Below are 24,289 nucleotides of genomic sequence, written 5' to 3' on the forward strand. Positions count from 1 at the left end.
AGACGGACAAAGTTCAGGGAATTAAAATGGGATCCCAAGAATTTAAAATTAATCTGTTTGCAGATGACATGCTTATATATCTAGATAGAGCATCCGTGACTGTTCCTATTCTTATAGACTTAATTGTCCAATTTGGGTCTTTCTCTGGTCTATGTATTAATTTTGATAAGTCTGAGGCTTTGCCGGTGTCCTCCCCTTGTGCGTGTAGGCAGCTCCACACGTTTCCCTTAGCTTGGTCAACCGGAACTTTAAAATATTTAGGAGTGTATTTGCACGCAGATATGAGAGTGGTATATCGTCGCAATATACAGGACAAGCTAGATGGCATTAAAAAATTGTGCCACAGATGGAGAGATTTGCCCCTTTCTTTATTGGGGCGTGTAGCGTTAGTAAAAATGGTTATGTTGCCCAAGATTCTATACCCCTTACAGATGATGCCATTTTGGATAACACGAAAAGATGAACTATACTATAAGGGGTTTATTGGTACTTTTCTTTGGGCGGGAAAGCGGGCCAGGATAAGTTTTGCTAAATTGACGATTGCTAGGAATAAGGGAGGATTAAATCTTCCGGACCTGCGGTTATACAATGTGGCAGCGCTACTTAGGTGGATTTTTGAGCTCCATTCTGGGTCTGCTAAATATGCCCCAAAAGGTATCTGGCAAGGTGAGGTGCTGCCGTATTCAGTGTTTAATAGTTTACAAATACAGGGAAGCTCGAAAGGAGACCTCCAGTGTTTGCTTCAGCCTCTGAGAAAGGCCTGGAATTGGTGGCGGGGTGGACTGGGAAAGGCCACAGGACCATCTCCATTTCTGACAGTAGTAGATAACCCCTCATTTCCAGCGGGTCAGGGGGCGTCGCGGTTCAAAGTGTGGGCCAAAAATGGGTGTCGTTATGTGGGACATTTTACGGTGGAGGGACAGGGGATATTCCCCACATTTGAGCAGGCTCGGAATTCTTGGAGCTTGGGACAGGAAGATTATTTCCCTTTTCTTCAATTGAAGCACTATTGTGCGACCTTGTCTTCTAGGAAAGAGGGGGGGCCTAGTTTTTCGCGGCTGGATAAGATGTTTTGTCAGATGCCGAACGCTGCAAACAAATTGGCGGTATGGTATTCTATAGGAAGGGAGCAAAAGGAGGACTTCTTCATTGCTGGCCTGGCAAAATGGTGGGGTGAACAAGTGGGGGAGGAAATCACGGGTAACATGTTGGCAACCTACTTTGCAGCGTCATTTAAATTGACAACTAGTGCAAATTTGCAGGAGATGCAGTTTCGGTTGCTACATGGTGCTTTTATAACAAGAGAGAAAGGAAAGCGGATGGGGCTTTGGGAAGATGACACTTGCATAAGATGTAAACACAGCAAAGGCACCTTAGTACATACCTTTTTGGAGTGTACTGAGTTGTATGTATTCTGGAAAGGGGTGCTGCAAGTGTTGGAGCATTTGTTGGCACAGGCTGTAGAGTGGTCCTACCGGATTTTGCTGTTGGGGGATGAGTCTCAGTTGCGAGAACAGGGGTTGCAGCCATCTCAGGTCCGGTTTGTATGTGTAGCGCTGATGCTGGCACGAAAAACGGTATTAGCACACTGGATTTTGGAAGACCCGCCGGCTATCAACCAGTGGTGGACTAGAATGCTGCAGATGGCTAGATGGGAAACGGAACGCAGTAAGTCCACTGGAGGGAGAGGTCAGGCATATGGTTCTTTATGGAAGCTGTTTGAGGTACTGTATTCTGCAAAGAAGGAATCTCCAGGAGCGGGGAGGGGGGTGGGGGTTAGACGGGTATAAACTTAAAAGTTAGAGGGAAGGGCAGAGGAGATATATTTATGTTTAAAATGGCCTCATTTTGATAGTTGTATTATGTTAAGGTTATACAACAAGGTTTGTTAGCTGACACATGTAGTCAATGTATTCATTGTATTTATAGGTTATTATCGGCTGCTAGATATTGGAAATATTGGAAATAGTTGGCTTCATTGAGCCGAAATGTGATGTTCAAATGTTACATGTCTTTTCTTCTAATAATAAAGATATTTTCAAAAAAAAAGAAATAGTGTAACACGATCTAACCATCTTCCTTCAGCAAAAGTCTAAGAGAAGCTCCCTGGTTACCGTTTAAGATTTTTGTCTTGGCTCATAAGGCATTTTATTTGGGAAGGCCACAGTATTTAGCCAACTCCCTGATCCTTTAGTTCAGCCTGAATATTATGATCTCATAATCATCTGGCAATTCCATCTTCCTCACAAGTCAGATTACCTCCTATTAGGGATATAAATATACAAATGTATTATATATATATTTTTTTCTTTTTAAAGCCCCAGCATTGTAGAATTCTCTCCCTAACTATCTCTGGTCTGAGGCACAACTAGATCATTTTAAGAAGACCTCAAAGCTTACTTTTTCCACAATGGCTACAACAGCATTCTTGGGGACTTAAGCAGTTGGGATGGTGCACAGACAGACATGGTGTGAATGTTTCAGGATATGTACTTGTTGAATGTTTCGAATGTTATTTATATGTTATGGTTTTATAGTGTACAGTTTTTACTTACTATCACATTACTTGTGATAGGGCCATTTTTATAACAAGTACTATAAATATTTACATACAGTAGCAGCTTGCTATCAAGCTGTATTCAAGGTCATTTTCCTCCTGTGTAGTTTAGTTCAAAATTCCGAGGTGCACTTTGCTTACTTGTGGTTTTCGCTACATAGAAATTTCTTTATCAGAGACTTAAATTCCACCAACTTTGGTGATGTTTTATTTTTAAAACCAGTGATCACATCTGGGTGGAAACTAACACTCCTTGGGCAAGTCACTGCACCCTCCCTTGCCTCTAGTACAAATAAGCAAGCCCTTTGGGGACAGCGATATCTCTACTGTACATAAATTTAACTCACATTGAGGTACTACTGAAAAGATGCAAGCTAAATCCAGATATACGTATATCTGATCACTACCACCAATATTTACAAAACCACACTGAGTGCTCACTTTCAAGATATCCTCGACAAGAAGAAAAAAAATGGAAATTTCAGAAATACCAAACTATTTCATTTTACAGTAAACTAGAAAGAGCAAAATGGCATACTAGGCTTCAAGTCTGCTGCTTAACTGGTTGTTACCATCTTTTTCCCATTGGCAATATGTTAGTGAAGCTGCAGCAGGATTGCAGAACTTGCCAGGGTTCAAATGATACAATCAAGTATCTACTCTGAATGTCTCATAAAAGATGGCACTAGAGGAAAATGATGCACCTTCAGTATTGCAGGGGGTGGAAGACGAATTTTAATCTTCTCATCTTTGCCAACCAAGATTGAGGCAATTATTTGACAGGCTTTGGCTCTGTCAAAAAAGGTGTCCTTAAGTGTGAGGAGATAAGCACCTACAAAAAAAGAAAACCAGAAAATTATCAACCAACTACTAAATAAAAATGCTGAAATTTACTGCAAAACATTGGTCCCACAAGAGATAAATCAAAGGTCACATTAGCAAAAAGGGACTTCAACTCAAAGCAGGCTGTGTATAGCAGGAATTACATTTTGTGGCAGATGCTTGATAAAACTCATGCAAACCTGATGCATTTTTCTCACTGAATGCAATGGAATGTTCTTCACTCTCTTAGAAGCTAATACAAAGACCAAGCCAGCCATTCAGTGATGGTCACTTCTCTCTATACATATTATACATAGTGCAGCAGGAAGCACTTCAGTAAGCCTATGACAAAACCAAGTTCAGCGAAAAGAGTTAAAACAAACAAATTTAAACCAAAGGGCTCTGCTGAACAGAATGACATGGGGACCGAGCCTGAGGGGACAGATCTCATGGGGACAGGGCAGGGATGGGGACAGAGCCCGTGGAGATGGGAACGAACTTTGCCCCCGTGTCATTCTCTACTTTGAAGCCTGTTAATGAACTGGACCATTATTTATGTTTGAGTGATACAGACGATATTTTGATTTTTTTGAAAAACAAGCGAACATGATGGCCACAAATGGCAACATTTGCATGGGGGGATCCTGTACATTTCTGCTATTAGCACATCTGTAACTAAAGCATTTCAGGTGTCCTTTTTCAGTGGCTACTCATTGTCATTTAGTTTTCCCTTTGATGCGCAAATGACCCTCTGTAGCTGGGGGGACCTGTAGCGCAGAGGGGTCTGCATCTGGAAGTATCTCTCACAATTCAGAATGTGTACGGACATGATGTAATTTGCCATCCTTAAAAGAGCAGGGCAAAGGGATATTAATACTCAGTAACCCTGGCCTTATGTAATATTTTTTCCTTAAGTTTATAATTGCCAAAGCAGACTACAATATCCTTGGATTTATTATTTCTTGGTGCACCCAATGCCTTGTGTGCCCTTTCAATATGTATTGAGTTTGGGTCCACAGTGGACTGATTCTCTGAAAGCAGAGTGCTGACAAAATTTTTTTTTCTTAACTACCAACTCACAGTCTGCATAGGTTGGAGTTTCTGGAGTGCCCCGGAAGTGTAGGTTGACCCTACAGCTCCTGATCTCAAGATCTTCTAGCTTATCAAAAATTTACTGATGGATATTCTTAGTGTCTTGTAGCTGTTTATTAAAGCTCACCAGGGCATCAGACTGCTCATCGAGCCGTGACTCCGCCTCTTCTACTCTATGGCTGAGATCCCTAATTTTTTCTCATAAGACAGCCTCCAGAATGGTGATCTTGGTGCATGCTGCTTTCGGATCTGATTTTATCTCACACAGCTAATTTTGAATTTCTGCCATGGGCTTGGTGCCAGGATCTGCTGGAGAGTCTGCATTCAAGAAAAGCTCTTTCTGCGACACCTCTCCCAATGATTGGAGTCTGATAAGGCCGAACTGCTGGCGCCATCCATGCAGTTCGATGCAGTGCCACCTGTATAGGCAAACTCCCTCAAATCAACTGGACAATGTTTAGCACTCACCTCTATCAGTGGGGCAATTCAACAGAATAATCGATCAATAACCAGATGGTTCCAAATGACCACTGTATCTTTAAAACTCCTGCAGGGTTGCCTGGAGCTAGCTGATTAGTCAGCCATTCTTGATGGTGATGTCACTTCCTCAGTAATGGGAGCTTTTGATGCTGCCTCCCTGATTCATGGGCTGCTGAACAGCACTATAAGTCTGACAACCTAAGTGGGTTAGTGAAATTACCTTAGTAAAAACCTGTGAACAACCAAAAGATGCAAATATTAAGTCCATCCCTGGGAAACACTTCTTTCTGAAGCCAAAGAGTGGAACAGATTGATCCAAATGAAAAGGACAACACTACTTTTAGCAGAAAGGAAGGCACCAAATACTTTATCCTGAAAAATAACTCAAGTTCTCTGCAGATCAGGGCTTCCATCCCTGAAATAAACCTAGTCAAATAAAAAACCACTATGACGGCTGTCTTCAGAGTTCTTCAGGGTTCAAAGGAGGAAGAAACAAAGACTTTAAGGATCAAATTTAGATCCCAAGGAGGACTTACATGCTTTCTCTCTAAGAAAGTGAACAGTATTTTGATGAGCCCCTAACTTCCCTTGAACTCAGCCGCCCATGGGAGGAAGGGGGAATAATTTCATAACAGGTTGCCTAGTGAAAAAGCACAAAAACATTCATTGTAAGCTTATTTTATAAATGGCAACATATGCATATATGTGCCTATATAGAACAGGCTCCTAGATTCACCCCCAAAAGTATACAAATGCTCTCACACAAATTACACTTGCTTCTAAGTAATTTGTGCATGTGTGTGTTTGTAAAAATTGGCACATATGTATAGTTTATAGAATACATTTGCATGTGCTGGTCCTGCCCCAAATCTACCTACTCCTGCCCCCAGGAAAGCTTACACATATTATAAGTTATTTGCCAGTAGCACATAAATTGTGCAAGTATACCACAGGACAATTTCATAAGACCTCATCTAAGAGAGTAGAAAGCTGTTTTACACACATAAATCTGTAATAAATATTACCCTCATGATTTACATTTCTTAATCATGGGTTTCATTTACAATGGTGGAACACCTCTAGTAATTCTCTTTAGAAGGATCATTTTCCAGAGAGACTCAAAGAGACCTTAATCTGACCACTTCTGAAAAATCTCTCTACAGCTGGAACCAATAGCCCATTTTCCATTCTGAGATATATTTTAATAGGCTATTGCCTGGCAGGTAAACCAAACATTGGATGATGGTGATTACCTGGACCCTATTAATCTGTTTTAAAAAGGGCCACAGTCCGCTTTCTGGCTGTTTGGAATGTGTATATTGAGATGAGAATCTTATGTGGGTGGGAAAGGGCAGAAGAGAGATACGGTGTTCTAGTTGGAAAGTTGGGATCTCTAAGGGGAGGAGGCTATAAGAACCAAGGTCTTTCCCCTTTGAGTTGATTTATTATGACATTTCTACCCTGCATTTTCTCTTTTACCTTATTTTTATTTTTAACTTTTAACTACCTTACTGGTATACGTATCTCTCTTAGTTATATTGAGTTTGGGGGGGGGGGGGGGGAATAATTTTGGCCCTTCAGTAATGTTCAGGCTAACTATATTCTTTGTTAAGGTTTTATATTTCTTTGTTGTTTTCTGGTAAGCACTTTTTTTGTACAATGTTACTGTAGTGTTCAAAAAGTGAATAAAAATATTTGAACTATAAAAAGGGCCACAGTCTAGGGACGGCTCTGGTCTATGTTGATACATGATCTGAGGAAGCTGGATAGGGCCTGTGATTTGTTGATATTGCTACATTTATCAGCAACATATGATACTTTAGATAACAATTCACCTACGTTGATGACCACCTTCCCCTTCCCCCCATCTTACTCTAACAGACGGCTTTTTTGGAAGACTCTGCTTCATTTGCTGCCGTGTCATAAAGTTATTTGCCCCCCATATACCTTGTCTGATTGCCTTTGGTGAAAGTATCAGGCTCTTACTCTCTCTTTCAACCCCTTCATCCACCTCACTGTTTCTTTGAAGTTCACTCCATCTGCCTATTCATTCCACTGCCTCTCCAGGTAACTGTCATTTATCAACCCCTGATAAGTCCCTTCTCTTCCTTTCTCACTGACTGACTCTTGACCTTCCTTCTTTCTTGAACCATCTTCCCCACCTCTCACTCTTGAAAACTTTAACACTCATGACAATGACTCCTCCAATTCTTATACATCAAAGCTTCTTGCTTTAACCTCCACATTCAACCTGCAGCTATGCTCCACGACTCCTACTCAGTCATACAGCCATGACCCTGATCGTGTCTTTTTCTCCAACTGTTCAATGAAGCTTCTCCACCTCATAGGCCGTCAGTGATCCAGATGTTTGGGGAGGCTAAAATGGGCAGGGCTAGGTGAGGTTATGGGACGGAGTGGAATGGAATGGAGCAAGCTAAAATCCTTGGTGTGCAGGGCAACACCTATGTCAGTAGTAAAAAGACAGTGGGGCACTTTCAAACACTGCGTTGCTCTGGTGCAGCTGTATCAGCTGTCTCCCCAGTACCTCTGCTACAGATGGTATATGCTCACTGAATTCCAGGAATTACATGCCAAAAAAAAAAAAAAAATCAAAATAATGCACCAAATTAATACAACATATGAAAGAAAACAATATTTTCAGTATCTTCCTGTTGACCACGTGAAAAAATGTTCAGCAACACTTACAGAAATCTTAAGAGTCAGCATTCAAGAAAAAACATCTAGGTGTCATTGTGGACAATACGCTGAAATCTTCTGCCTAGTGTGTGATGGTGCCAAAAAAAAATTAACAGGATGCTAGGAATTATTATGAAAGGAATGCAAAATAAGACCAAAAATATTACAATACCTCTATCGCTTCATGGTGCAACCTCACCTTAAGTACTGCGTTTAATTCTGGTCGCCGTATCTCAAAAAACAGATATAGAGTAACAGGAAAAGGTTCAAAGAAGAGTGACCAAAATGATAAAGGGGATGGAACTCCTCCCATATGACGAAAGGCTAACAAGGTTAGGGCTCTTCAGCTTGGAAAAATGACAGCTGAGGGAGGATATGATTGAGGTATACAAAATCCTGAGTGGTGCATAATGGATAAAAAGTTTATCGATTTTTCACTCTTTCAAAAAGTACAAAGACCAGGGGACACTCAATGAAATTAATGAAATTACATGGAAATACTTTTAAAACAACTAGGAGGAAATATTTTTTCACTCGAAAAAATAGTTAAGCTCTGGAATTTTATGTCTCTCCTACCTCCCCACCACCTGTCTGTCTCTCTCTCCCCTGCACCATTCAGCACTGCCTCTGCCTATCTCCTCCTTCCATCCCGCATTGCCCCCCTTTCTCACTCCCCCCATTCAGTATTGCCCCTCTCTGCTGTCTCTCAGTCTCTCCAGCTCATCCAGACTTGCCTGTTTCTCTTCCCCCTACCTGTATTGCCCCATCTTTCTCGTAGCCCCATCTAGTATTGCCTTGTAATCTCTTTTTTTTTTATCCCCCCTCCCATCCTGTCTTGCCCTGTTTCTCGCTCCCTCCCCAACCATCCCATATGTTTTTTTTCCCTTTCTCATTCATTGACACATGCAGCTGAATTTTCCTCCCTCCCTTCTGTTGCAACTCTGCCGATCCCACATTAATAAAAAACCAGAGACTATGTGTAAGACTGTGGCTCTCTGCTTGCCGTTGTAAATTTCTAGGACCGGAACAGGAAGCAATAACGGCAAGAAGAGAGCTGCATGGTGGCCTAGCTATCTCAACATCTGTTGAGCTGTATCCTGCTGGCTGAAGTGAACCTGGTCGACAATTGTAATGAAAACAGTCGTCCGTTCTTGGGGGAGATAGGCTCAAGCCTGCATTTGGAGTAGTTAATAACAAACCTTAGTAGCTCTAGCACCTAGATAGTTCTCTGCACTGATTCTCAAGCACCCTCCTGCGATGTGCTCTTGACCAGCCAATCATCCAGGTGGGGAAACACATGCACTCCCAGTCTGAGTAGTAACACTGCGACTACCACAAGACATTTTGTAAATAGCCTGGGTGCAGACATGAGGCCAAATGGCAGGACGTGGTACTGGTAGTGGTGCTTCCCTACTAGAAATCTGAGGTACTTCCGGTGACTGGAAAGTAGCTGGATGTGGGTATATGCATCCTTCAGTCCAGAGAGAATAGTCAATCTACTTCCTGAATCATGGGGAGGAGAGTGCCTAGGGAAACCATCCCGATTTTTTCTTTGACCAGTTATTTGTTCAGGCCCCTGAGGTCTAGGATGGGACAAAATCCCCCTTTGTCTTTTTGACCATATGAAAGTGCCTGGAATAGAATCACTGCCCTTACTGCCCTCATGCGACAGGCTTGATCGCATGAGCCTGGAGAAGGGCAGAGGTCATCTGCAAGAACCTGCTCGTGCTGGGCGCTGAGGAATGACATCTGTGGACAATTTGGAGGCTTTCTTTGCCAAAGTAGGGCGTATCCCATCCGGACTATTTGGAAAACCCACCAGTCTGAGGTTACAAGGGGCAACCTGTTTTGGAAAAAATTCAGCCTCCCTCTTATTGGCAGGTCATCCAGAAAGGACATTTTGATGGTGGCTATGCTGTCTGAACCAATCAAAAAAGCTCGCCAAGTGTTTGACTACTTAGCAGGCTGTGACTTTTGTTGGTGGTGTTGGCGGGCCCGGGGGCGTTGGGATTAGGTCTCTTGCTGAGGACAGGCAGAAGGAGCATATCTATGCCTCTGAGAGTAGCAAGAACTCCTTCGGGACCCACCAGCGAACCTCTGAGTAGTGAAGAGTGCATGTGGTCACCAGGAGAGGGACTGGATAGTATCAGGAGGTTTCTTTACAAGATCAACAACCTCCTCTACCTTACCCCCCAAAAGGTTAGCACCCTGGCAAGGAACATCCACTAATCATTCCTGAACCGCAGGTTGAAGGTTAAACACACACCCATGCAGGTCTACACATCCCCACGCCTAAAGAGGAAAGTCTGGACGCAATGTCAAAAGTATTATATGCGCACATGGCCAGATATTTCCGATACTTCTTTAGCTTTTTGGCCAGCTGGAGAAGCTCTACAGTCTGATCCTGTGGGAGAGAGTCTGCAAAGACTAGTACACTGTGTACGTCTAGTAGCGCTTTAGAAATAAGTAGTAGTAGTACCAAAACTGCAAGTATATGCTCATGTAGAGCTAGTAGTCTGGGATGTTGGAAACAAGCATCGAGGCTCAGGCATGAGACGAGAGAGAGAGATTAACAGGTGATAGGAGGGGTTCAGGTGGAAAATTCCTAATCTCATCAGGCGGAGATGGAACTCAGAGTATGTCATAAGACTCCTTCCTTCGATAGATCTTCCCCAGACTTCTATGATCGGTCCATATCAGACTCAGTAAAATACTCCATGCAGCACAGGAATGCACCTAAATGGAGACAGCCCTTGAGACAGCCTTATGGTGAAACATGATTTCATGTCGGTGTGATGTTTCTCCTGCCTTGAATTTTAAAATTAAAAACTACATTACTAGTTGTGGAAGAAAAAAGAAAACAAAAGAAAGTGATTTGACATTTTGATAAAAGTTTGAACATTTATACATCTGGATCAATGACGATTACATTCTTCCTATTGCTAAGTGGTTAAGTTTATTTATTTATTACATTTGTATTCCACATTTTCCCACCTATTTGTAGGCTTAATGTGGCTTACATAGTACCGGAGAGGCGTTTGCAGACTCCGGTGTAAACAAATACAAAGTTACTGCCTGAGGGTTAAATTATGCAATTCCGATGGATCCAATAATATTACAATGTAATCTGTGAATTTACCTTTTTCCTATTAAGGCACAAACCCCGCACCCACAACAGAATCTGCGAAGACAGCAATCATGACAGTTACTGCATCACACCAACCCAAGCACTGTAACAGCTAACCATTCTTCCACTCTGCCCTGTCATGCCTGTGATTGACCCTTATCCACGTTGAGCAGCTAGCACAGGTTTATCACCATGCTGTTTTTAAAATGCACAGTAGCAGTTAGCACTGAACCACATGAACAGCTACCTCATGGTAACATCAGGTCTAGTTACTTAATGCAGCTTAGCTAAAGGGACCCTTAGATGTTTATTAAGAGTCAGGGCATCATTTGCACATACCTGTAAGGAAATCCTGGATAGCAGCAATCAAGGGCTCTCCATTTCTTGGTGTTACCAAGTTTGCTTTCGTCTACAATGTTAAAGAAAACGTGTTAACCATTCAGTTTTTTGCTGTTAGGGATCACAAAAAGACTGGTAGGAAAATCAATGTAACAAAATTTGTACTCATTGCTTCTCTAGCACAAGTCTTTGGTTTATAGGGTTTAAACATATCAGCTTTGATACAGCAGGAGACAGCTTGTGAAAAACAAACATGTACTTTTTAATCAGGCATCAACACTGTTTAAAAAGCCCAAACCAGATGTATTTCATACTTTTAAAAAAGTGGAAGGAGGGCCAAATGATTCACTTTACCTTTGAACCATGCTGGCAAACAGACCATTAAAACCAAAAGAACCTCATTCAAAAAAATGAAAAGCTGATCCAAATGAAGAAAATTAAGAAAACGTATAAGCACTGGCAAGTTAGACAACGTTGGCCAAAAAACCAACACCGAGTTCGACTCTTTTTAAAAACTGCAAAGTTTGGCTGGCATATTATAATATGGGGGAGGTAAAAGGGGCACTCAGAGAGGACAAGGCCATAGCAGAAAAAAATAAATAAATTCTAAGGATGTGGGGAAAATATCCATGCTGGAAATATTTAAGTAGCGATTATTGAAATATGGAATATATATTGGGATAAACTGACAAACTAAAGAGTAGCAAATCACAAGGACAGGGTAAACTAACCCTAGACTTCTGAAAACTCAAATAAAATTGGAGACCTTTAGAAATTTATAGCCTATCGTTAAAATAGTATTGGCACCTGAAGACTGGGTGGTGGCCAACGTAACACAAATTGTTAAAAGGCTGCAGAGGTGATCCAGAAAACTACAGATTGGTGAGCTTAATGTCAGTGCAAAGCAAAATATATATATATATAGTCGTTCTCTTCTTCAAAATAGAAATTACAGACAGACATAGTTTAATGAGACCAAGACAACATTACTTTAGCCAAGGGAAGTGCTCCTTCAACAGTCTACTACAATTTTTTTTTTTTTTTTTTTTTGGGGGGGGGGGGGGTTAGTAATCATGTTGATAAAGAAATGATCGATACTGTATATAAAGAGTTTCAGAAGGCATTTGAATAAGTCGTGGATAGGAGGCAATGTCTTACTGTGGATTGAAAATTGGCTAAAAGTTAGGAAATGGAGGGTTAAATGGTGAAATGAGAAAGTGAAACAGCGGAATGCCTTATGGATCTGTACAAGGGGAAAGGGAAAGGGAAATGGGACTTGATATACTGCCTTTCTGTGGTATTTTGCAACTACGTTCAAAGCGGTTTACATATGTACAGGTACTTATTTTGCACCTGGGGCAATGGAGGGTTAAGTGACTTGCCCACAGTCACAAGGAGCTACAGTGGGAATCGAACCCAGTTCCCCAGGATCAAAGTCCGCTGCACTAACCACTAGGCTACTCCTCCACTTTTAACATTTATAAATCTAGAAAAGAGAATGAAGAGATCAAATCTGCAGAGACACAACTAGATCATGAGATACTGCAGGAGAACCTTGCGAGACAGACTGGGCATCCAGATGGCAGATAAAATGTAATATGGACAAGTGCAAAGAAATGCATATAGAAAAGAATCATTCATACTATGGGTATATGTACTAAGCAACACTTCAGGGAGACACTAACCAGATCTAGGCATCACTGCGGACAATTTGAAATACTCAGCTTAGTGTGTGGTGGTAGTGGTGGAGACCACCTACTATCCCTGTATTGCTCAATGGTGAGACTGCACCTTGAGTATTGTGTGTAGTTCTTGTCTCCACATCTCAGAAGAGATAATGGAACCAGAATAGGCACAGAGAAGGAAAAGCAAAAATGATAAAGAGGTTGGAATCCTTCCCAGTTCAAACAGGTTAAGGAGATTAGGGTTCTTCAGCTTGAAGAAGAGATAGCTGAGGGAAGGGAAGATAAGATATAGGTCTACAAAATCAAAAGTGGAGAGGCATGGGTAAAAATAGATTTTTTTTTTCTTCTTTCAAAAAATATAAAGATAAGGGGATATATTATGAAGTTATTATGTAGCACATTTACAACAAACTGAATAATTTTCTTTTTTCACTCAATGCACAATTAAACTCTAATTTGTTGCCAGAATATATATCAACAAGTTCTGGGGACAAAACCCATAAATTAATCAGGTACATTTGGAGAAAAACCAAATTATCCCTGAATGTAAATAGCATGTAATTTACTCTTTGGAATCTTACTTGTGACCCGAATTGGCTACCGTCAGAAAGAGGAGAAAGGGCTAGACAGAACTTTGGAACATAAAAAATGCCACAGTGGGTCAGACCAAAGTAAGTCATGGCAAAAATGTGCCAAGATTGATGCTCAGCTATCCAGATTTCCAACTAAATCTAAGGGTTTAGGCACTTAACTTTCAGAGCTGGATGTGATTTTGTCCTTTTGAAATCTACTAAGTATTTTTATTGTGCTACTGGACATTGCTGTGCAATGGTGATAAGTATGCAGCTACAATATATCACTCCCCCAAAGTGCTTAAAATGCACGTGGGATCTGAGACAATGGGAGATACAGTGACTAGTGAAAGGTCACAAGGCATATCAATGGCAGAAGCAGGTTTTTAACCACGGGTTCCTTTGATCTCAGCCCATTTCTTTTACTATTTTGCCACTTTCTTTCCTCAAGGGGACTTCTATAACCAGGAAACAAACCTGGGCCACAGTAGCTAGAGTGCTGAATCCTAACCATTAGACCAAATTTAGGCTCCTAAAAATAAATGAAGTCAAGGTAGAGTATCTTATCGAAAGATAATCTTGAAGGCATCAGGATGGCTGGGATAGACCAGTGTGAAGACACTTCAACAAAGGAGCTGAGCTAACTTCAATGTATGCCCATTTGACACTTGCTAGCCTTGGTTCTTGGTGCAAGACTTTAGAGCCTTGCTCAGACTTGGACAGGAATGCTGAGATTTAGCCCTACTCTCAGGCCTTGCCTTTAAGTGCGACACCAAGGAAGCTAAGGGCCTCTTCAGAGAGACCTGGCTGTCAGCATAACTATGTGTTTTCCTGGACCATGAGCTGATGAACCTTCAAGGCCAGCTTCTCAAAACTGTGGTCACATTCAGAAAGTAAAGTCTCTCTTTTTAGGAAAGAGTAGTTCCAGACATCAGCTTTGTGGTCCATCTCTAATGGGCAGATGATTGAAAGCCCAGCGCTGTTCCAAACAGCGCTCTAAAAATAGTGCTGGAACAGCGCGAGGTTTTACCTCCCCTATGAGCAGAGATAATAGCATGCTATTATCTCTGATCATAGGGTAAAGTGCAGGAGGATTGTGCCTGAGAACATCCTCCCGCACTTGTTTGACAGGTCTGGGCTGTCAAAAGCCCAGACCTATCAAACACAGGGGCTAGAGGTCCATGTGACCACCACCAGACCCCTAGTACCCCAACACCGAGCCAAGCAACACAGGGGTTGGAGGTCCGGTGGACCTCCAGTACCCCCGAGCCAAGTTCGGGGGGGGCTGGAGATCTGGTGGGTCTCCAGCCCCCCCCCCCCCAACATCCCCTCACATAGAGCCTTGGTGGCCCGTAGGGCCATGAGTCAATCCCCCCCCCCCCCCCCCGACCTGGTGGTCAACTGGCCCTTCCCCACCCCCTACCTTTTTGGAGGAGGGAGGTGGCCTTCCTCCTCTTTCATCGGCGCCACATCGAAAATGGCAGTGCCCACTGGGCGTGGCTTCACATCATATAAGGGAAAGTGCAAATGAAGGAAAAAGTGCAAATGCAGAACGAAGTAGTACAGGGCCTGCTGGAATACACCTGAATGGGCCAATAGATAAGTCCTCCTATGGGATCATTTTTGGATATTTTCTCAAAAAGGTCACTGTCTCAGACACTGGAGACAGACATTCAGGATCCAGCATTATTCTCCCAACAACCGGCTTACTCAGGAACAGGCGGATCACTGTCAGCTCCCCCCCCCCCCCCCAGTTTTCTCTACTCGTTCTAGGGTGGAGTTCAACATTTGGATTTCCAGACATAAAAGTGAGCTTGAGATTCTAACACTAGCAGTAGTGGATTGAGCAATACATACTGTCTGAATCACTACACCACCATCTGATCGAAAACCGATGTCCCTGGTAAAACTCTTTGCTAGATTATTCCTCTCTTATATAATACAGATGAGGCAAAATAGTACTGTAGAAGGTTTGGTTCCTTAACTTTGGAAAGCAACTACTATACGACCGAAAACCAAAGATGCCCATTACAACAGAGATCTTATAAGCAATTACAGACCAATTGCTCTGCTGCCATTTCTTTTAATATGTCATACTGGAATATTTGAATGAATTTGAGGAATCCCATAATGTACTCCATCTGATTCCATCCCCATCATAGTACAGAGACTGCTATATAGTGGATATTCTCAAATATCCAACTACAGCTGCTCCAGAAACGATTTGTACTTTTGCTTGGTAGATCATGAGCTCCTCTTTACTTGCAGCCATGGGGATTGCAAGCCAGGTGCTTCAATGGTTTTGCTCTTATCTTTCAGACAAGACATATTAGGTGGTACTGCAAAATGATGCCTGTCACTTTTCAACTTCCCTGTGGTGTTCCTCAGGGATCACTTCTTACACCAATGTTATTCAATATATTTGTCCCCTTTGGCTTACTTGATACAGTCCTTGGGGATTGATACCATATATTTATGCCGATATACAGATTTTAGTGCCTTTAGAGCAAGTAGATGTTCCTTCTTTGGCGGGGGGTTGGATTTAAATTACTTCAGTTAGAGACTGGGTTTAGGCTACACAAACTGCAGCTTGATGTCCAAAAAGACACATTTTCAAATATTTAGCAGAACTCAACAGCCCTCGGCATTAAATACCTACTTTTAATAATGTTACTTTACAGGTATTAAGAGTCATATTAGACTCTAATCTTTAATTCAAAACTCATGTGTCATCTCCTATTAAGAAGTGTTTTTTTTCAACTGAGACGTATTAGGTCAGTCCGACATCCATTTGACCAAGCTGCCTTGCATATTCTTATCCACGTATGCATCATGCACTTCTGAAGGGAATCAGTCAGAAAGAGATTGGATGGCTGCAGTTATTATAAAATATAGCCGTTAAACTGTTCCACAATGCTAAAAAGAATGACCATGTAACTGCTACTGAAGCTTGAACACTGGCTCTCGGTAGAACATTGAATTGTGTGTAAGATCTTGTTGATTTATAAAATCTTACATTTGGGTTCACCTACATTTTTATTAGCTTACCTTAGGCCCTATGTTCCATCTAGGTCCTTGCACTTTAGTCATCAGTACATTTTGACAGTACCTACAGTGCGAGATGTACCCTTGAGTACTTATTGAACATCAATGTTTAATGCAGTAGGGCCTACATTGTGGAATACCCTTCTTACCTCTTTGGGTGCAGAGAATACTCTCTCTAGGTTTAGAACTATGTTGAAGACTTATTTATTTTGTTCAGCTTTTACTTATTTAAGCTTATTTAGGGAAAAGGTTACTTCTGATCCTGGGGGTCTATCAGAGCACAACAGTTTAGTGGTGTTTTATACTTTTTCTATTGTTATGCATGTAAATTGTAATTTTTCCTTTCTATAAGTATTGTATGCAATCCATTTTCATGGTCTGACCCTAAGCAATCAAATAAATATAAGCTTGAACTTTGCTATATGTCACATGAGACACTTATTTTGGGCACTTACAAAGCAAAACATACAATTTCTTCAGAGTGTATACACATTTACTACACTCTATAGCTGCACTAGGAATTTACGAAATAGCATCACAACTCCTCCCTATCTTCCTATGCCTTTATTTGGAAAATCACAGAACAAAAGTTACTCCAATATTCAATATGTCAGATATACAACTTACTCCCATCAGTACAAGTGCTTCTGCCTTGGCTTCCTCTGTTTGAGGAAGATGAAGGTTCATTTCATCTCCATCAAAGTCTGCATTGTATGGTGTACAGACACATTCATTAAACCTGAAGGTCCGGTGGGGCTTTACTCTGGCCTGCAATAGAGAAACATGATCAGGCATAAGGGAAAACAAAAAAAAGATTTATTCACAGGCTGAAACCTACTCTGAGGTCTTACCAGATAATTCTATCCATTAGTCCTTCCCACTATTTCAGATAGTTGTGTCCATAAACCAGAAGGTGGAGATAGAGAACTGAAAAGTGAGCTGACACCTCTCTCTCGGCATCCAGTCCAGCTCCTCAGTATTTATTTAGACAAGCAGTAAGGAGAAACTCAGAATAAACACAACCACCTTAAACAACTCGCTAACCTAACACTAACCAGAAGAGCAAACATGTGTGGACCTCTCTCATCTCTGGACAACTTGTAGAGAAAAAGAGATGTGAAGGAAGCACCATGCAAGGTGATATTCATTATTTCACTCATTACTTTGTATCGATTAAACATCTCGGAAACCTCAGGTGAGACTTTGGAATAGTGGGAAGGACGAATTAAAAAAAAAAAAAAATCAGGTAAGACCTAATCTCTCTTTCCATTATGTAGCTACCCACTATTCCAGAACCTGTAGGATGTTCAAAAGCAATCCACAGAGAGAGTGGAATCCTGGTGGTGCTGATGCTGACCAGAGGACCGAAGCCTCAAAACTGTCTTCCGAGCAAAGCCCAATGTCCACCCTGTAGTACTTGGCAAATGTAAGCAGAGTTAACCATGCTACCAACTTGCAAATATCTGCTGGAGACAGTAAGGTAGTCTCCACTCAGGGTGTTGCTGTTCACCTCATAGAAGCAGCCCACAAGACCTGAGGAGCCTGCTTCCCTGCAAGCAAATAAGCTGATGCGATAGCCTCCTTCAGCCATCTAGCAATTGTGTGCTTGGAAACCATAAGGCCAAGCCTCTGTTTACCAAAAAGCATAAACTTTGTCCAATCTGCAAAATTAATTTGTGATTTCCAGAAGTCAAAAGAGGACTCTATGCTTCAAGAAGAATACTGAGCCACCTTGCCCTCTCTTCGTCCTCTCTGTGAAAGGACGGAAGCTACATAGATTAGTTGAGATGAAATGCTGACACCAATTTCGGAAGGAAGGAACCGTTAGCAAGGAGAAAGGGATACTGACAAGTGTGCCTGAAGCTCCGAAACCCCGTGCGCTAACACAACAGCTACCAAGAATGCCGACTTTAGAGTACGATCTTTCAAGAAGGACTTCTGGAGTAGCTCAAAAGGAGGCTTCTGAAAAGCCTGAAGGACCAAATTAAGATTCCATTCTGGAGATGGCATATGAAAGGTAGGCTGCAAGAGGCCCGCTCCCTGCAGGAATCAAACAATATCCGGGTGAGCCGTAAGACATCTTCTGTAGTCAGCCTTGGGGTGAGCCACAAGAGAAGTCTTCTGTAGTCAGCCCCTGAAACAGGCCAAAACTGCAACCTGAACTTTTAGAGAACCCAACATCAATCCTTTCTACTACTACTACTATTTATCATTTCTATAGCACTACAAGGCATACGCAGCGCTGTACACCATACACAAAAAGACAGTCCCTGCTCAAAGACCTTACAATCTGAAGGCTTGCCTGAAGAAATGCTAGGATGGGCACGATCTGAGCGCAGAAGGGAGAAAATCTGTGCTCAGAACACCAGCCATGTAGAGTATTTCCGAGCCTGAAGCAAAGTAGCAATGACTGAATCAGAATAACCTTTTCATTTCAACAGAGTCCTTTCAATGGCCAAGCTGTAAAACCAAAAGGGCATGGATCCTCCATGAGCACCAGACCTTGCTTGTAGGCCATATACCTGTGCAGGATGGAGAGGATCCCTATCTAACAGTCAAATCAAATTATGTTACCCTGGTATAATGTGATCCTTTTCAACATGCAGCCTACCATGGGCTAAGAAGGGAAGACGTACAGTAGATGTGTGTCTGGTCAGGGATGCAGTACGGCAACAATCCTCATCGAGCCCAGTTCTTTCCAAAAGCTGAAGAACCTGGGCACTTTGGCATTCTTTTGCATTGCCATCAAGTCCAGAATCCCATTGGTCCACTATCAGCTGAAAACCCTGGCTGGATAGTTCCAATTCTCCCGGGTCCAAGAAGTGCTTGTTGAGAAAGTCTGCCTCCACAAGGACTCAGCAATATGAGCTGCCAACAAGCTCTGCCCAACTCATTAGGGAGGCTGCCTCCACCGTCATCTAATGGCTGCAAGTCCTGCCTTGGTTGTTGAAATAAGTCACCGCCATCACACTGTCGGAGAAAACTTGGACTTGGCCCCCACCCAGAAGGCAGCAAAATTGCTAAGGCATTCATCACTGTCCTGAGTGCCAAGCAATTTATCAACCACAGACTCCTGATCTGTCTAAATTTCCTGTGCCAGATGGAACTTGTAATGAGCTCCTCAACCCGACTTGCTGGTGTCTGCTATCACCACCTCCCTCTGTGTTATTGGAAAGAGAGCTCAGACAATCAGATTTCTGGTTGACAACTGCCACTGCATACTCCATCTGGCAACCAGTGTCCAAGGAAGATGAAGGTCGTACTCCTGTAATGGCTGCATGTGAGCTGTTGCCCATAGCACCACTTCCATCTCAGCCACTGCATACTCCATCTGGCAACCAGTGTCCAAGGAAGATGAAGGTCGTACTCCTGTAATGGCTGCATGTGAGCTGTTGCCCACAGCACCATTTCCATCTCAGCCATCATTGACCCCAGAATCTAAAGTCCCAAACCCTGGGCCTATGTTGACTGAGATAATGAAATCTGTTGAACCAGCTTTGACCGCCTGCATTAGTGAGGAAGATCCTCTCCTTTGCTGTGTAGAATAGAATGCCCAGATACTCTAGAGTCTGTGATGGAGTTTGTCTGGTCTTCTCAAAATTGATCCAGCCTAACGACTACAGAAGACAGACAACTTTGTCCGTTACTGCCACGCTGTCCAAATATGATGATGCACAAATGAGACAGTCATCAAGATACGGGTGAACTCCGATTCCCTAGCACTGAAGGAAGGACACCACCAGCACAACAACCTGGGCAAATGTTCCAGGTGCCATGGTGAGACTGATAGGCAATGCCCAGAATTGGAAGTAATGGCCCTGGCACCACAAAACATAGAAAACTCTTGATGCAGCAGCCAAATGGGTATATGCAAGTATGCCTCCTTGAGATCAAGTGATGTGAGAAATTCTCCTGCTTGACCCGAGGCTATAACTGTTCTTAGTATTTCCAAGTGAAAGCAGGACACTTGGAGGTAGTGGTTTAGACCTCTGAGATCTAAGACTGGATGAAAGGTACCTTCGTTCTTTGAGGCAATGAAGTAGACAGTATCTGCCTTGTACCTGTTCAGCCTTGGGAACTGGAACAATAGCCTGGAGCACCAGCAATGAAATCTACCGTGGCCTGAAACTCGACTGCCTTGGTTCCCTTTCAACATGGAGACTGCAAGAAGAGAGCAGCAACCAGGTGGGAGAACTCCAACTTGTAACCTTCTGTAAGAATATCCAGAACCAACTGGTTTGATATGATTTTGGCCCACTCCTCCCAAGACTCATGAAGCATCCTCCCACCAGAGGAAGAGAAGAATGGACCAGCCTCACATCACTGTGAAACTTAGGAGGCACTGGGCACTCTAACTGCCTGAGAGGAGGACTTCATGTCCACACGAAAGGAAGATTGGTATGCCTGAACGTGGGACTTCTGACCATATGGCTGACGACCAAGTCGGAACAGTCTGCTGTCTTGAAATGAGCCCCTGAAGATGGATGACCAGAGGCTTTCGGCCTATCCTCTAGCAACTGCTCTGGCTTAGTTTCCCCCCGGTTCTTTCACCAAGTTACTGAGATCTTCTCCAACTAGCTCACTTGCCTCAAAAGGGTATTAACTAGACGTGACTGATGCTGCATCCGCTGCCCAATGCTGCAAACAGAGATGCCAACGTGCCATGACAGCCAAAGATATACTGGAGGCTGTAAACTTCAGGCCATAATATGCCATAAATAGCCTCGGCCAAGTAGGCCAACCCCACTTCCAGCAAAGCATTATGGTGTATGTCTTCTGTTGCAGACTGCTGATGCCACTTCAGTCATACTCTTGCCATGAGCGAGCTACATACTGTCACTTGAAGGCCCAAAGAGGTCACTTCAAACACTTATTTCAGCGAGCCTTCTAACTTTACATCCTGTAGGTCTTTTAGGGAAAGGTCCCCTTCCACCAGAAAAGTGGTTTTCTTAGTCACCGCCATAACAAGGGAGTCCACCCTGAGAAGCTGCACTTTATCTTTCTCCTCTGGAATCAACAGCCAAAGGCAAGTCATAGCTCTTCCCACTCTTAGCCCAGCATCCAATGAGACCCATTCTGTTGTAATCTGGTCCTGAATATCTGGAGGCATTGGGAAGGCCTTAGAAGGACCTTTAAACCCTGTCAAAATTGACGAAGATGGCACTGACGCTCCTAAATGGAAAGCACAGTAAGAGTCTCAGAAATAAGAGTACTGAGCTCCTCTTTATGAAAAAAACCTCAGTACTTTCACATCATCTCTCGCCTTAACGGCTTCTTCAACGATGGCTCCTGTGAACAGAGTAAAGTCACATGATATAAGAAGGGAGAAGCAGAGACAGCCTCACCTGCCCACTCCTGGAGGTCTAAACAAGATGTCTTAGAATAAAAGGGGCAATGAAGCACCTTGCAGCAACTTGGATTGCCCCTGCTTTAGTAAATAGGCCTGGTGTAAGAGCAAAATAAACTCCAGACAAAACAAAGATACTGATGAAGCTGAACACTGTGTTGGGCCTTGAGGCAATAAAATGGTGGCTGTGCTCTACTCATGCTTTGGCCCCAACAAAATGATGTCTGTTCCCGTGCTCTCCTGCAGCAAACTATGCACCAGCCCTGCCAGAGGCCAAAGACCCCAGCATATTCGGATGCTGTGCCAAATCTGAAGACATACTGCTGCAGACTGTTTCCTCCACGTCCTGCGGGATTCCTGGCTTGCATGTACTACAATGCCCTGATGCCGGCCGGCAGGTCCCACAGCAGGAACACCATTAAGTGCCTCTTCGGGAGTCAACATTCACCATGAGTGTCACAGGTGCAGCATAACATGGTCCCCAAGCAGTGAGTCAGGATCCCTCCTCTGCACCAAGCAGACCTTGCAGCCCCCCAAGCAGTTCCGAGTCAAACTTTAGTCGGACTTACCACTGCCAGCTGCTTCTCTCAACCTCACAGTCTCACCACAGATGAGAAAGGCTCAGTCCCATGCTCTCCAAGAAACCTTTTTCCTTTTTTTTTTTTTTTTACACTGTTGTGCTGGAAAAGGAGAGCGCCACAGGAAACAGGGGAGAGGTGAAGGGAGGGAAGAAGTAAATTCATGGGGCACCAGAGACATGAATCTGAAGACCTCCAGAAATGACTTTGCTGACTCAAGCCACCTTGAGCAACTTGACCAGAAGCAAACCCATCGGAATCAGAGGCTGAAAAGTGTGTCCATCTACCTGCTGGAGGTATAAAATACTGAGGAGCTGGACTGGTTGCTAAAAGAGATATGTTTCAGCTCAGTTTTCAGTTCTCTATCTCTGCCTTCTGGTTAAAGGACACATCCATCCCACAGGTTCTGGAATAGTGAGAAGCTACAAAATGGAAGCATCTTTTTTATTTCCCTTCATAAACAGATTTACATTCTTTTAGAAACACATGTATATCTGTGGTTTTGAGGGCAATAATCCAAGAATGGAGAACTACCTGAAAATACTAAAGGCCAAATAATTTCTGCAGACCTATGAAGGCAGGGCACAATGTCAAGTGAAGAGAGAAGAGAAAACACATGTTCTTCTGGTGGTAGACCAGTAGCACTAGTTTCAGGAAAGGCTGAGCCCCTTTCCAATTAGTTTACTAAATAGAACTTACTATGTGAGCCATGATGCTGAGCTTGTGCAGAGATGGCTGTCGATTGAATAACACTATATCCCCATCTATAAGATGCCTTTCAACTACATCTCCATACTTTAGCTCCTGAGCCATCTTCTCACGGTTTCCATATTTCAAAAACCTGTAGAAGGGTAGCAGATTGTAGTCAGCATCGAGTGCACAAAAACTGAGCTATAGCTTATAGGAGTTACCAGTATATACAAAAAATAGAAGCATAGAAAGACATTCAAATCTTTTCTAGCTTTAATAAAATATGGACTTTACACTGGCTTCAACGTACTGATGAATACTTCTGTATCCTGAGGCATACATGATGTTTTCTGTTTAAAAAAAAAAAATAAAAATTCATCGAGAATTTTCAGTTGCAACCAATCAAAATATTGATGACCAGGACTGGCCACTGTCAAGCAATATGCTGGGCTAACAGACCTTGGTCTGACACAGCTCGGTTTTAATTATATACTTATATAATATTTGGGGGGGGGGGGGGAGATCCATACCCTGAATTTAAGAAGAAAGTCAAATCCCACACAAGCAAACCACTGCTCAGCACAGCAAAAAAGAAAATGATTGGCCTCAATGTAAACTGAAAGCAATATGGCAGTCAGAACTTAATATCACTAATCAACTAGTTATTACAGGACCATCTGGTTAATAAAAGAGCTCTGTATCAAGACAATTAAGTGTGTGACAAAGTGGGGGGGGGGAATAGTACATCCAGTCCTATCTTTAATAGTTAAGGAAGTTTATATTTACAGACTTTAATACTCATGCTATTCACCCCCTACAGCAAAGTTCATCTGTATTTCTGTGGCTGTGACCCTATTCACGCAGCCACAGAAAGGTCATTGGCCCCGCAAGCATGGTCAATGAACTTTGATGGAAGGCCTGTCCAGGATGTGACCCCAAATACAGGTTTCACAACCCTATTTGGAGTTATGACCCACAGTATGGAAGCCCTACTCTATAGAGTTTCTCTGACAAGGTTACTGGTATAAAGTTCACTGGTTATAGTCAGCTTGAACCAGATCATTAGTGGGGCTGGGGGGGGGGGGGGGTGTCACACTTCTTCTGGCTGTATGAATAGGATTAATGGCTACAGAATATTGATCAAGAGACCTGCACGGGAACGGGGTTTGCGGGAATCCTGCAGAGTCCACAGAATTCCCTTCCCGGGCCGTGGGAATCCTGAAAGGACGGAAGAAATTCCTTCAGGGTTCCCGTGGAA

At 42.8% G+C, this 24,289-nt stretch overlaps 1 protein-coding gene across 1 annotated transcript in view; it reads right to left on the minus strand.

The window, feature by feature from the left end:
- POLR3A (RNA polymerase III subunit A) overlaps positions 1–24,289 on the minus strand; it is a 206,841-nt gene that overhangs the window by 150,359 nt on the left and 32,193 nt on the right. Inside the window, exons 10-13 of the mRNA XM_030203237.1 lie at positions 23,041–23,182; positions 17,044–17,184; positions 11,115–11,184; positions 3,262–3,389 (exon numbers count right to left, since the gene is read on the minus strand). Coding sequence (XP_030059097.1) covers positions 3,262–3,389; positions 11,115–11,184; positions 17,044–17,184; positions 23,041–23,182 — 481 coding nt within the window. The remainder of the gene's footprint in view (positions 1–3,261; positions 3,390–11,114; positions 11,185–17,043; positions 17,185–23,040; positions 23,183–24,289) is intronic.

Source organism: Microcaecilia unicolor, chromosome 5 (assembly GCF_901765095.1).
Source record: "Microcaecilia unicolor chromosome 5, aMicUni1.1, whole genome shotgun sequence".
Lineage (NCBI taxonomy): Eukaryota > Metazoa > Chordata > Amphibia > Gymnophiona > Siphonopidae > Microcaecilia > Microcaecilia unicolor.